General features: G+C 33.4%; 1 protein-coding gene across 4 annotated transcripts in view; it reads left to right on the forward strand.

Annotated features, from left to right (window-relative positions):
• Window positions 1-12,347, forward strand: part of BEND5 (BEN domain containing 5) — an 840,737-nt gene that overhangs the window by 452,148 nt on the left and 376,242 nt on the right. For 2 of the 4 annotated variants that reach the window (XM_070939555.1, XM_070939556.1), the window contains one exon: window positions 7,947-8,080. The exons of 1 other annotated variant lie outside the window; for it this stretch is intronic. In XM_070939555.1, coding sequence (XP_070795656.1) covers window positions 7,947-8,080 — 134 coding nt within the window. Of the gene's footprint in view, window positions 1-7,946; window positions 8,081-9,760; window positions 9,855-12,347 lie in introns of those variants that run through there. One more of the 4 variants, XM_070939560.1, reaches the window with a different exon arrangement.

Raw genomic sequence — 12,347 nt, forward strand, 5'->3', positions numbered from 1 at the left:
CGGGTATCCCCAGGAGAGACCGGCAGGCGGGGTGTGGATGGGGGGTGGCCTGGGGTGGCAGAGGCCTAGATGAAGGTAGGACGGGGCTCTCTCGGTGCCCCCATCCCTTTCCCTGAGGAATAAATAGGCTTGTTCCGTCGTAAGAGAACACGAGGGAGAAATCCTATTCGGCATTTCCATCGTTTTCAGCGCTTGCGAAGGTTGGACTAGGTAGGAAGGGGTGGGGGGGGTGATGGGTAGTGCCAGTAGAAATGGCTATAAAAGTAGGAGGTAACCACCAGGTTGCCCGGGGGAGGGGGCGCGTTGAACCCTGGCGTGGGCTTCCTTCAAAGACTGTAAAGGTGGGAGATATTTTTTTTTTAAATAAAGGAACTATCTGGGTAAGAAATAGAGAACATTTCACTCTGTGGAATTCCTAGGAAGAACTTGGCTTAACTCGGGTGGGAGGTGTGCCTGAGCATTTATAGGAAGAGTCAGGTGGTCTCTGGCAGAATAAGTTAGGGTGGGAGGTGGCTGCCACAAAAAAGAGGGACACTAAGCACAAGAAAAGCCCTGCTTGGAGCAGTCCAAAGATGTAGCTTTTATTCCCACTATAAGGAAGGAAATGTTTCCACTTAACCATTAAGCAAGTTACGAAAGTCACTCTCTGCAGTATGACCTTATATAAGTGTTATTTAAAGACATACTCCATTTTAACATTCTGGTTTTACATTGCTATCATAACCTTATGCTATATTATCTATGAATGTAGTTCTTTTGGAAAATAATCTAAATTATTGTTCATCATCGCCGTTCATCATTTTGAAAATGAATTCTAAATTCATTTCATTTTGGAAATGAACTCTAAATTCAAATATAAAAGAATCCCCCTTCCCATTTGTTTGCTTGTCCCAAATGGACTTTTAGATTACATGCAGTGATTTAATTTTAACTATTGAAAGAAAAGTAAAATTACTTCTCTATTTTCTTAAAAATATTTATGATGAGCTCTGTACTTAACACATAGTAACCATTTTTTAAATGTGAATACTGCACACTCTGTAAAAATACTGGAAATCTAAATGCAGAAAAGGATTCTTTACAATTAATAAGACACTGGAAAAAGATGCTAGTAAGATTCAGTGGGAAATATTTTTCATTGTTTTGTAATAAATATCATTATTGCAGTGTCAGTTTTGATAACTTTAACAAAGTTACAATAAATATATGTATTGGCTATCATTGCAAAATAAAATTTACTTAATGAAATAAAATATATTTCCTCTCATAAAATTCTAGAATATATTATAAATAATATAGTCCTATTCTTGTCCAGTCATAAGGAAGGTCCATCCCCACAAATAGACATGGTTGTTAGGCAAGTTTCACCATATACAAAGTAAGCTTCTCAGAAATAGAATATGCATTTATACATATAATCACAACCCCTCCTTCTCAGATACATATATTACATATATATTGCCCAGTGGTGACTATGTTTTGCATGTAGAATGCCTGAGATTCAATCATTAAGAACTTTAGGACTGGAAAAATTCCTACTTGGAAACTTGAAGAGATGCCTCCAGTCGGTTCCAAGGATACCGAATTAAGTAGATCCATATGTTTGTTCCCCTGCTTCTACAGAGGATGTGGAATTCAAACTTATAGTTCTGACAGGTAGAAATATAATAAATATACCACTGAAATTAGAATAAGATATACCGTCCGAGTCTGTATCTATATTAAACCCTAGTTCATATTATAATGTATTACTCCATCCCCATAAGTTATAAACTCTGTCTCTAAGCATATTTCAAAACAACTTTTATTGGTGGAATTATGATGTCACCCCATTTCTGCAAACTGGGTAGATCTGTCAAGATATACCAGATCCTAACTTGTCTTGAACCTAATGGTTCCCAGAAATACAGGCAGTCCTCGACTTACAATCATTTGTTTAGTGACAGTTTGAAGTTACAACGGCACTGAAAAAAGTGATTTATGACCATTTTCCACACATATGACTGTTGCAGCATCCCCATGATCATGTGATCAAAATTTTGATGCTTGGCAACTGGTTCATATTTATCCCGGTTGCAGTGTCCCAGAATCATGTGATCACTTTTTGTGACCTGTTGACAAAACCAACGGGGAAGCCACATTCGCTTAATTCTGTAACTAACTTAACTGCAGTGATTTGCCTAACAACTATGGCAAGAAAGGTCGTAAAATGGAGCAAAAGTCACTTAACAAATGTCTTGCTTAATAACATAAATTTGGGGCTTAATTGTGGTTGCAAGTCGAGGATTACCTGTAATTGGGTAAAATTGTTTGATAAACCAAGTACCCTTGATCAAGACTTGGCTCATTTTATGCACATATAGGTTATATCAGAGATTGTCCAGGATAAACCTGTTCATTCACTGTTTATTGCCGGTGCTACTCTTGATCTCTTGCTCGTGAAGTTAGAAGGGTATTGAGTGGAGAATGTATGTGGCAATTACTCCGTGTAATACTTTCCAGAGGGCTCTTATGTCAGGTGAATTCTTACAAATTTCTGATGTTGGACAAAAAGGGGTTGCTTTATTTGCTTTTGCAAATAGCTAAACGTTTGTCTTGAATCTGAAATCCATTAAAACAGTAAGGCTTAAATTATGTGCAACTAAGACCTTGTTTATAAGGACACCTAGTCAACCAATAACAAGGAATAATTATTTGAAGATGAGTTGGGGGAAATATATATGATCATTAATTCTGTGATAGATAAATGAGGATGATATTTAATGTTTTATTTAGCATACTTCTAAAAATGTGGGAACCAGGGAAAAGTTGGTGAAATGTTGTTACATTTGTTGTAGCATTAGTTAGCGTCAGCTTGCTGTCAACTTTGTTGCTAAGAAATGTGTTAAATAGCTTCAAGCAACCAGTTATAAACTACACACGTGCAATATGTTTTATTGTACTAAAACCTTCTAACTTGTGAGTTGTTCAAAGCTTTAGTATGACTTAAATACTTTGAATATACTTTCTAAATGCTAGTTTCATTACTTTAAAATATAACTAGAAATATGATAAAAATCAAATAGTTCAACTTATTTTTAATACATTTTATATTTTTGCACTTAACCAGGTGTTCTAGTTCTTGGATTAATGGAATTGATTGATATTAATCAAGAATATATGCAGTATCAACTCTTGAAAATTATACTAAGTGAATTCAAAGTTAGCCATAGTCATTGGAGCTAAAATGCAGGGATCCATGATAATTACTGCGATTACACACCCAGCAATTTGTATATTACTTTATATAGGTGTTGATTAGGGCCGTAAAAACCATCCTAAATTAACTTAATAAACCACCTCTCCAAACCTATTGCTTAGAGCAGGGCTGTCAAATCCCAGCCCTCAAGCCGGATGTGTTACATGCTGGCCACGCCTACGCCCAGTTTAGTGAAGGGGGGAAAAAGTCCCAATACATCACGTGACACCGCTGTGATGACGTAAGTTTGACATCCCTGGCTTAGAGCATCAAAACACCATATTTCTTAAGACCCATATTGCTAGTTCAAGGCCGTTTCCCACTTTTCTGTGTTTGTACTAAAACTTTAAAAAGGGATTTTGAAGCAGCTGCTTCAAATTTTAAAAGATGCAGCTGCTGCTATGTTCCAAATATTTTTCTCAGAAAGACAAGCTTCTCTCTAAATGACTCTCACATTGCAGTGATTATTTAATATAATATATTTATGAGCAGATTTTTACAAATTTGAGTAACTTTAGTAGTCACAAAAATTGTAATTGCTATTGATAGATCATAATTCTTATTATGCTACTAAAATGTTAAAATACTAACATTCTTCATTTGAAGAATGAAAGTTATTGTAATGGTTACAGTGTTGGATTAAAACTGGAGAAATTAACTTTATGTCTGCTCTCAGTTTTGGAAACTGATAGGTTTAGATCATCTTTCTGAGACCACTCTACTGAAGAGATTGTTGTTGTGAGGATTAAATAAGGGTGTTCCTATGTAAACTCTTTTGGAAAATAGGCAAGATGTAAGTCTAACAAATAAGTAGGAAACTTTAAAAACTGAGCCTTTTTCAACAATTAAGTAAATAGTGGGTTTCAAATTCTTTAGAGCTCAGTAGGTTGTAATTTTTTGCATTACTGCATCCACCCCCCCAAAAAAAAACATGTACCCATATATGCTTTGGTACAATTTGTTTATTGTTTAAATAATAAGTATAATTGAAACACACTTTATTTAAAAGTGTATTTTTTTCATCATTGTAAAGCTGTCAGAATATATGAATAAAACTCTAATTTGCATAGCTTTAGAAATTCTAATTTAAAGTATTAAGTTACTAAAGTATTAAGTATTCAGTCTTTTGTTGTATTTCTCAAGCCCAGTTTTCTGACTTTATGTTTTCACAGAATCAAGTAGGTTGCCACCATATGAATATGTTTCCCAGGGAAACAGAAGCTGTTGCTGGTATAATTTTTCTCCTCCTACCAGTACTGTTTTGTATGTTCTGCAAATATGCTTTAATAGGTTGAGAAACCCTCTGAAGTAGATTTGGAGGCATTAACAAAGCTGTGGGAGGAGAAAAGATAGTCAGAAATGCATTTTAAAAATACGCATAGCTCTCATCTTTTTTGTTATGCTACCTCCATATATGTATATCTGATAAGGAATCTAAACGTGTATAAAATTTGCTTCCTTTTATCAAATTGGGTTTAATCCAGGGTGGATAAAAATCAATGATTTTTTTTAAAAAATCAGATTTTTTTTATTTAAATCAGATTTTTTTTTAATTTTTATCAAATTTATTTTAATAAAAAACTTGAAATAAAAATCTATCGTAAGATAGTTTTCTATTTAAGATACATAAATAATTTAGTTTATTCAGCATGAAATGGAGTTTAGTTATGTAGCATGAGGCTGTATATTCTGCAACACTGGGACTATCGGTGGGTCAAAGGAGTAGCAGAGATGACAATTACTCTTTAAAAATTATGATTTAAATCGAATTGATTTAAATCAAGCCTTTTTACTAGTGATTTAAATCATGATTTAAATTGTGATTTAAATCAACTCGATTTAAATCAAATCCACCCTGGTTTAATCTACTTGATTATGGACAATGAATCAATTCATTGAATCATTCAATAAAATGAAATAGTGACACTCAGAACAGAAACAAACAGCACAGAAAAGAACCCCATAATTACATATAGAAACATTATATACTTTAAAAATTCCAGGGTGAATTCTTCCTTTCAAAGTAAGGAGAAGAATCTCTAGATGCTGCTGAACTACTATAAAACTCCTAACAGCTCAGGCTAGGATGTTCAATAATAATCAAGGTCAAAGTAAAATCAACAAGATATGTAATTAATATTCTTACAAGTGTAGTTGGAATAGTCACTTTAATTACATCTGATTGCCATTATATCAGTAGCAAATGTCAACTGAGACATTTCCAATTGAAGTGATATACATATATTTCTTCATAAACCACTTCTGAAATAAATACCTGTTTCAAAAAAAAAAATATTAATGGATCTACTTTGTAGAGGAGCATTCTATAGAACATAGAATGTGTACTAACATTTACCAATCATGCTCAACTTTATTAGTGTTAATGGAACATAAGCCCCATTTCATACAAACTGTACAAAATAACAGGTAAATCAATTTAAAGAAGATCACAGGCTCTATTAGAAAAGCTATGTGAAATAATTAAATCATTTCCCCTCCTTTTTGGTCAAAGATAGAAATATACTTCTCGTGTAATATTACATTTTCAGGCCAGAGTAAAAAAACATTGGAACAAAAATAAACCAGAACCATCCAAAATGCACTACTGAGTTTTATTATAAGTGATTGTAATAAATACAGTGTGGATGTTTCTGCTTAATGCAGAATACATTTAAGAAAATCAGAATACATTTGATGTATTTGATAATTGTCAATAAACCAGTCCAAAGACAGATTCATACCTCAGGTTCTTTGAGCCACCTCCATTTAACATCTTCCCAAAGTAGGATGAAAATGACCATGATTTGTCATCTAATTCGGCACCCTTACATTTCCTGCACAACTTTTTTTTCAACTTCTGACTGCTTTTTGGGAAGTAGTTCATTTTTCGTTACAAGAAGAAATGCCATGTTAAATATTTTCCTTTATTTTGTGATCGTTGAAAATTCCATGTGGCAAAGAATGGCAATTCTGAGATAATTTCTGTATCTAATTTGGGCCAAATTTTGAAACCAGTTGCAATGATATAATATAAATTGAACTGGAAGTTGTGGTATAGCACAGTAATGTTCAAGAATTCAATCACTCCATTCCTCCTTATTTTGGAGAATGAAAATTTCCAGTCATATTTCGGCTATTTCATAGTCTCTCTTGAGGCTTCTGTGCATTATTAGTGGTAAATTTGGGTGTGGCGCTCATGGAACTAGATGTATCAATGCATTTGTTCTAGTGGTATTTAATATTTTTTGAAGTATTCTAAAGCAATTAATTCTCAATTTATCATTATAAATTGCACTTGGTTTATAGGGTGTACCCTTGGAGTAGCAGTCACTCAGCAATACTTTAGAATTGGCCACAATTAAAAAATTCCTAAAGATCAGCTGATACCATAATGAGTATAATTTCTTGCCCTCTAGAATGTAGATAAATTGAGATGTTTTGAACTGAAAGAACAAAATGTACTTAAGTAAGTCAAAAGGATACATTTTGTCTCAAAAAGCAGATACATTTTCCCTGGCTTTCTCCTTAGCCAATATATTACATGAAGGGGGAAAAACTTGTGCTGAAATAGAAAAGCAAGTAATATTTATATTATCATCCCAATAATTTTTTCTTTAGTCAGAAAGTTATTTACTTTTAGTGCCTGGAACAATATACTGCCTTATTGCTCCTATTGTACCTCTCAGTTCATCTGTGATTGGCTTTAGTAATTTTACTTTTATAAAAGCATTCCTAAACCTAAATATTGGGATTTAATTTTGACTCGTCTTTTTGGCAGGAAGAGTAACTGTATTTAATTTTAGTAGCTCTGTGTACAGAGTTAACAGTGATTGCTATTTAATTCTTGTGGACTTCTGAAAGTCCTTTTAATTAATTGGTTACTTGGGACAATTTGTTAAAATTCAGTGTGATCCTCAGAACTAACAAAAATATAAATAGGTACATTGCACAAAAAGCAACGTATTGTAAGACCCTGAAGAAATTCTAATCACTGAAATATTTATACATAATGAAAGGGCTTTAATTTTAAATTGGGCTTCTAAAAAGCCTGGAAAATACCTATAGTCTGAATCTAAGCTGGATTCTAGTTTTCTCTTGGTGACATAATTTCTGGCAGGAAAAAACTATACATTCTTTCTCCCTACATTTTCTGCAGTCTTGCTAGTACAGTACTGCTGCTGCATTAAGCAGCAGAGAATATGTAAGGATGGAGGCATTTCTCTTTTCGTTGCTTATAAAGGTTAAAAGTTAGGGTTTTCCCCACATTTGCTGAAAAAAATAAAATCCCAGACTCTCCAAACATCTTGACTTTGAGCAACCTACTCTACTGTTGTTTGAAAGAGCAAGAAATAAGAAAAACGGGGAGCCATCAAAATCTATATAGTATTTTTAGAATGAGGAATATTCTTCTCCATTTTTGGATCTTAAATCTGAAATAGGTTGCACTGAGGGAAAATGTATAACTGGTCCAATATCATCTGCAAAACATTGTGCTTAAGTTTGGATATTTTTATAATATTCTTCAAATTTCTGTGTAAGGGCTGCAGCGCATCTATTTTTGGAAAAAAAAGTTCTGGAGCAGTTGATTATCACTGCATATGGAAGATAGTCAAGCATGGGAACTTTTTAAATGGTCTGGCTTCAATCATACAGTATTTGAATAATCAGTTTGAAAAATGTGAAAAAATATTTTTATGTAAATTTGCAGAAGATAAAACAGACCTTGAAAACAGTGTGATGCAGAAGAAAATTAAAATCCCGAAGCTCTCTCTCAATCACCTAGAAGAAACGGGGGAAATTACAGATTATGGGGATGAAGATATGGAACTTAGACACTGTAAGGTATTGAAGCCTGTTTGTTGGTTTGTTCTTTCTTTTTTTCTAATTTTGGATGTGCTTTATTCTACCGCAAATCCATTTCAGAATGTCAAGGATTCTTTCGTTCTTTAGCATACAGAAATGCAGATTGCAATTTTTATGCACCTTTAATGAAAATTAAGTCCCATTAAATACAATGGGACTTGATTTACAAAAATACATTGAAATATTGGTTAGAATTGGAATGTTGTGAATACTGTACAACAAAGAGTCCTGAATGTTTCAGTCTATACCTTTCTCCTTTTTATTCTTATGACATTATTTTCATTTTGTTTGATACGAACAAATATTGGGTTAGCAGAATTGAGTTATTTGGAATTATTTTTAAAAATGCTGTGATTATTTTTGAAGAATGATTACTAGTTTTTATAGTAGCTTGTGCAACAAGATTTCTTGTAGTGATGTTATTTCATTTTCAGGAGTAAATTTTTTACAGTGGACAAGCTGAAATATAACTAGGACAGCATTTTTTTATACTTACAATTCATATGGAACAATTTTAAGAACCATATGTCTTTATTTTTATTTGAACTTGTTTGAATTTGGAAGGGTAACAAAATGAATAAAGCAGTAGCTCTGTTATATCAGAGAATGCTCTAGTTCTCCATGAACAAAAAGTGTGTCAAATATTCAGGCACTTCTGCAGGACACAATGTTTGTATGGAATTTGAGTGTCAAATTAAGTTCTCTATGACTGGTTGGGATAACAAGCTAAGCTACACAGTTAAAGAAGTGCATTATAAATGGTGTGTATATGTTCTTGTGTGTATGAAAAACATAGTAAATTAAATAGTAGTTTGTACAGAGTGATATTACTCCTACCATCTAAGAACTTTCTTTAAAGTAGATTTCATAGCAAAATGAGTTTGAAGAAAACATCCCTGCAAAATATCTTCCTATTTTCTTATTAGAATACATTTAATGTTTCGTGTCTGTAGCAAGGGTTTTCAGACACTGCAGTACTGTGACTCATAAATAAATGCAGGTGACCCCATATGAATAAAAATAAAGATTTCATTAAGTTTAGGGCAAGAAATACATGTACTTACATGTACTTTGTTTCAATAATGAAATGTTAATGTGTATATCATAGTAGTTCCCATACTTTTCAATATTTCAGCTGCCTGGTGCAGACAAAGCCCAGAATGAGTTTGAGAGTGTTGCTGTTTGAGCTCCTCGAAGCTGTTTGTGATTCCTCTAGGGCAGTGGTTCTCAACCTGTGGGCCGCGACCCCTTTGGGGGGTCGAACAACCCTTTCACAGAGGTCACCTAAGACCATAGGAAAACACATATTTTCAATGGTTTTAGGAATAATTTTATGGTTGGGGGTCACCACAACATGAGGAACTGTATTAAAGGGTCACGGCATTAGGATGGTTGAGAACCACTGCTCTAGGGAATCCCAACCCATAGTTTAAGAAAACCTATTCAATAGATAACTTTTTGCACCCATCTTGTTTAAAAATATATAGGTATAGCATTCACACATTTTGTCTAATGTCAGGATGAGAATGCTCAATGAATACCACAAGGAAACCCATATGAAGCACCATACAAATAAGAAGTATGACAACCACTATAAAATGTGTATAACATATGATTTTTCCCCCAGGTTTTGCTTATGTGATAAAATTGTGGAGAGCAGTTTTGGTTCATCAGTTACATATTACACATCAAAGCTCTCCCAGTTTAGCCTGCTATTGGGCACTGTGCAATATTCAGCCATATTTCTATTGAGGTAAGTGGGGTTTCTGAGGAAAGAAGCATTAGCTGTCTAAGCAGTAATAGTACTTGGTGCTCCTGGAATATGTATGCCCCCTCTTAATTCCATTGAGGTTGGATGGGAAATAAATACTTGCACATCTATAGTACTTACATGGAGAATAATGGCTGCTTGTATTTTCATTGAGTTATAGCTTAATGCCAACATTAAAGAGAAACAGCATATGTAATGTTAGGAATACAAAAATAGCATTAGTTGGTGATATTTGGGTTATATTTAATTATTTAAATGTTTCTATTTTTTAGAGGAAAAAACCCTGCAATATTCTTGAAAAAGCTACTTGGTTACCATCACTGTATCCAGTCATTTTTAATTTCTGGTTAAACATTACACATACGTACGTACATACATACATACATACATACATACATACATACATACAAGTTAGTTTATGTAAATTATTTAGTAGATTTATTAAGTTTTTAACCTTGTTTTCAGCAATCACTAGATTTGTTTTAACCCAACTTTGAAACATTCTGCATTTTCATTAGATTTTTTTTTTTTACACTTTCGAAATCAAATCTTTAAAATGGTCATAGACCAGAATTAAGTGGAGTGGGGTTGAGTGTCTGGTTCTGTCAATTAAGAAGCGTAGAAGATCATCAAGAGCCTAAAAAAATTACAAAAAGCTGGAAGATGTAAAAATAACAGTTTAAAGAACAAGAGTCTAAAAGAATCTAAAGAAAGGGGTAGGAGCATTAGATAAGTGTAAGGAAAAATAAAAGGTTAGTACGTGGAAGACTATATCAAACTCCAGAGAACTCAAGGTATTCATTGTTTAGTTTGTATCATTGGTCATCATCTAACGAATCTTGAGCACTGCTGTGCAGAACCTGCCAATATTGTATGTTGTGACATGGGGAGCACCCACAGTGGTGAGCATTCCCCTCGGGGTCCCAGGCCAACCAGTAGTAGCTCATGTTTTCTATAGCTATAGTATACTGGCATCTGCAGTTCATTCTAGTGAAAGCTTCAGTGGTAATTCATTAACTTTTTGCTGAATATGGATTCTTCACATTTTCAAATTTTCTTTTAAATGGTAGTAATAGTATCCAAAAGAAGGATTTTCACTTTGCTAATCAGAATACCTAATAGCAGCCATGCCATTTCATTTTTTCATGGTATGGAGATAGACATGTTTTAATGATATTTCAAACACAAACTAATGAGAATAACACTAGATCAGAACAACCTTTGTGAATATATTTTTGGACTTATTCCTGAGAGAGATTTTCTTTTCTTTTTTTTAATACTCATCTACATTTTGATATGATGGGGTAAAAACGAAATTATAATCCAAATTTTGCTACTGGATTTGTCTAAAAAGTGGAATTTCTCTTTTATTAAGTGGTTTGTCAAGAGCAGGGATTTCTCATTGCTGAAATTATCAGGCACTGAAGTAAAAAGTCAGCATAGGCAGAACTGAACCAGAAACCTCAGCTATCCTGCAGTTCATTCATTGGGTAAGCCTAAGAAGTTGGTGCATGTTAATATAACCTATGTTTTTAAAACAAATATCCTTTCTTCAGTTATGACAAAAAAATATATCCAAATTATTAACTTTGTTGTATCTTATTTATAACTGATTCATCACTTGTACAGTTATAATAATTTTTTCATATTTTTTATTGCATTACTATTCTTATTTTATGCACTTTTTTCATTTCACCATCAACCCTTTGTCTAGATTCAAGCTATATACAAACATTTCAGTTTTTGAGGGAAGGGAGAAGACTATTTCCATCTCTAAGTGAGCAGATTTCCACTGAAGCTAAAAAACTTAGATTTGTTTTGCACCCTTTAGCTGTTCAAGACAGTTTTGTATAGTCTGAAGTGATGGAAAATGGTCCTCCAATAATGCCCAATCTAATGGCAGATAAATATCTTAAATACAATCTTCTATCAATGTAATTTTACACAAAAAAATAAATAAAACAAAACTCAATTGACAGTCTTTAGCAGAATATCACATATAGAACAATATCCATTAATGTAACAACATAAACATGACAGAATTCATATTATTTATACAAATAGTCCTTGACTTACAACCACAATTGAGTCCAAAATTTCTGTTTTTAAGCAAGACAGTTGTTTTGTCCCATTTTATGACTCTTCTTGCCTCAGTTGCTAAGTAAATCACTACAGTTGTTAAATTAGTAACAGATTTAAGTGAATCTGGCTTTCCAATTGATTTTGCTTGTCAAAAGGTCACAAAAGGACACTGCAACCGTCATGAATATGAGCTAGTGGCCAAGAGCCTAAATTTTGATTATGTATCCATGGAGATCCTGCAACCGCCATAAGTGTGAAAAACAGTCATGAGTCATTTTTTTCAGTGCCATTGTAACTTTGGTCACTAAACAAATAGTTGTAAGTTGAGGACTACCTGTAGTGTGCTAGCTAAGTATATTTTTCTCCTACAAAGTGTGTTAAAATATTGTTATT

This window comes from Pituophis catenifer, unplaced genomic scaffold (assembly GCF_029215685.1).
Source record: "Pituophis catenifer annectens isolate HBS135680 unplaced genomic scaffold, rPitCat1.0.hap2 SCAF_3, whole genome shotgun sequence".
In the NCBI taxonomy this organism is placed as follows: Eukaryota; Metazoa; Chordata; class Lepidosauria; order Squamata; family Colubridae; genus Pituophis; species Pituophis catenifer.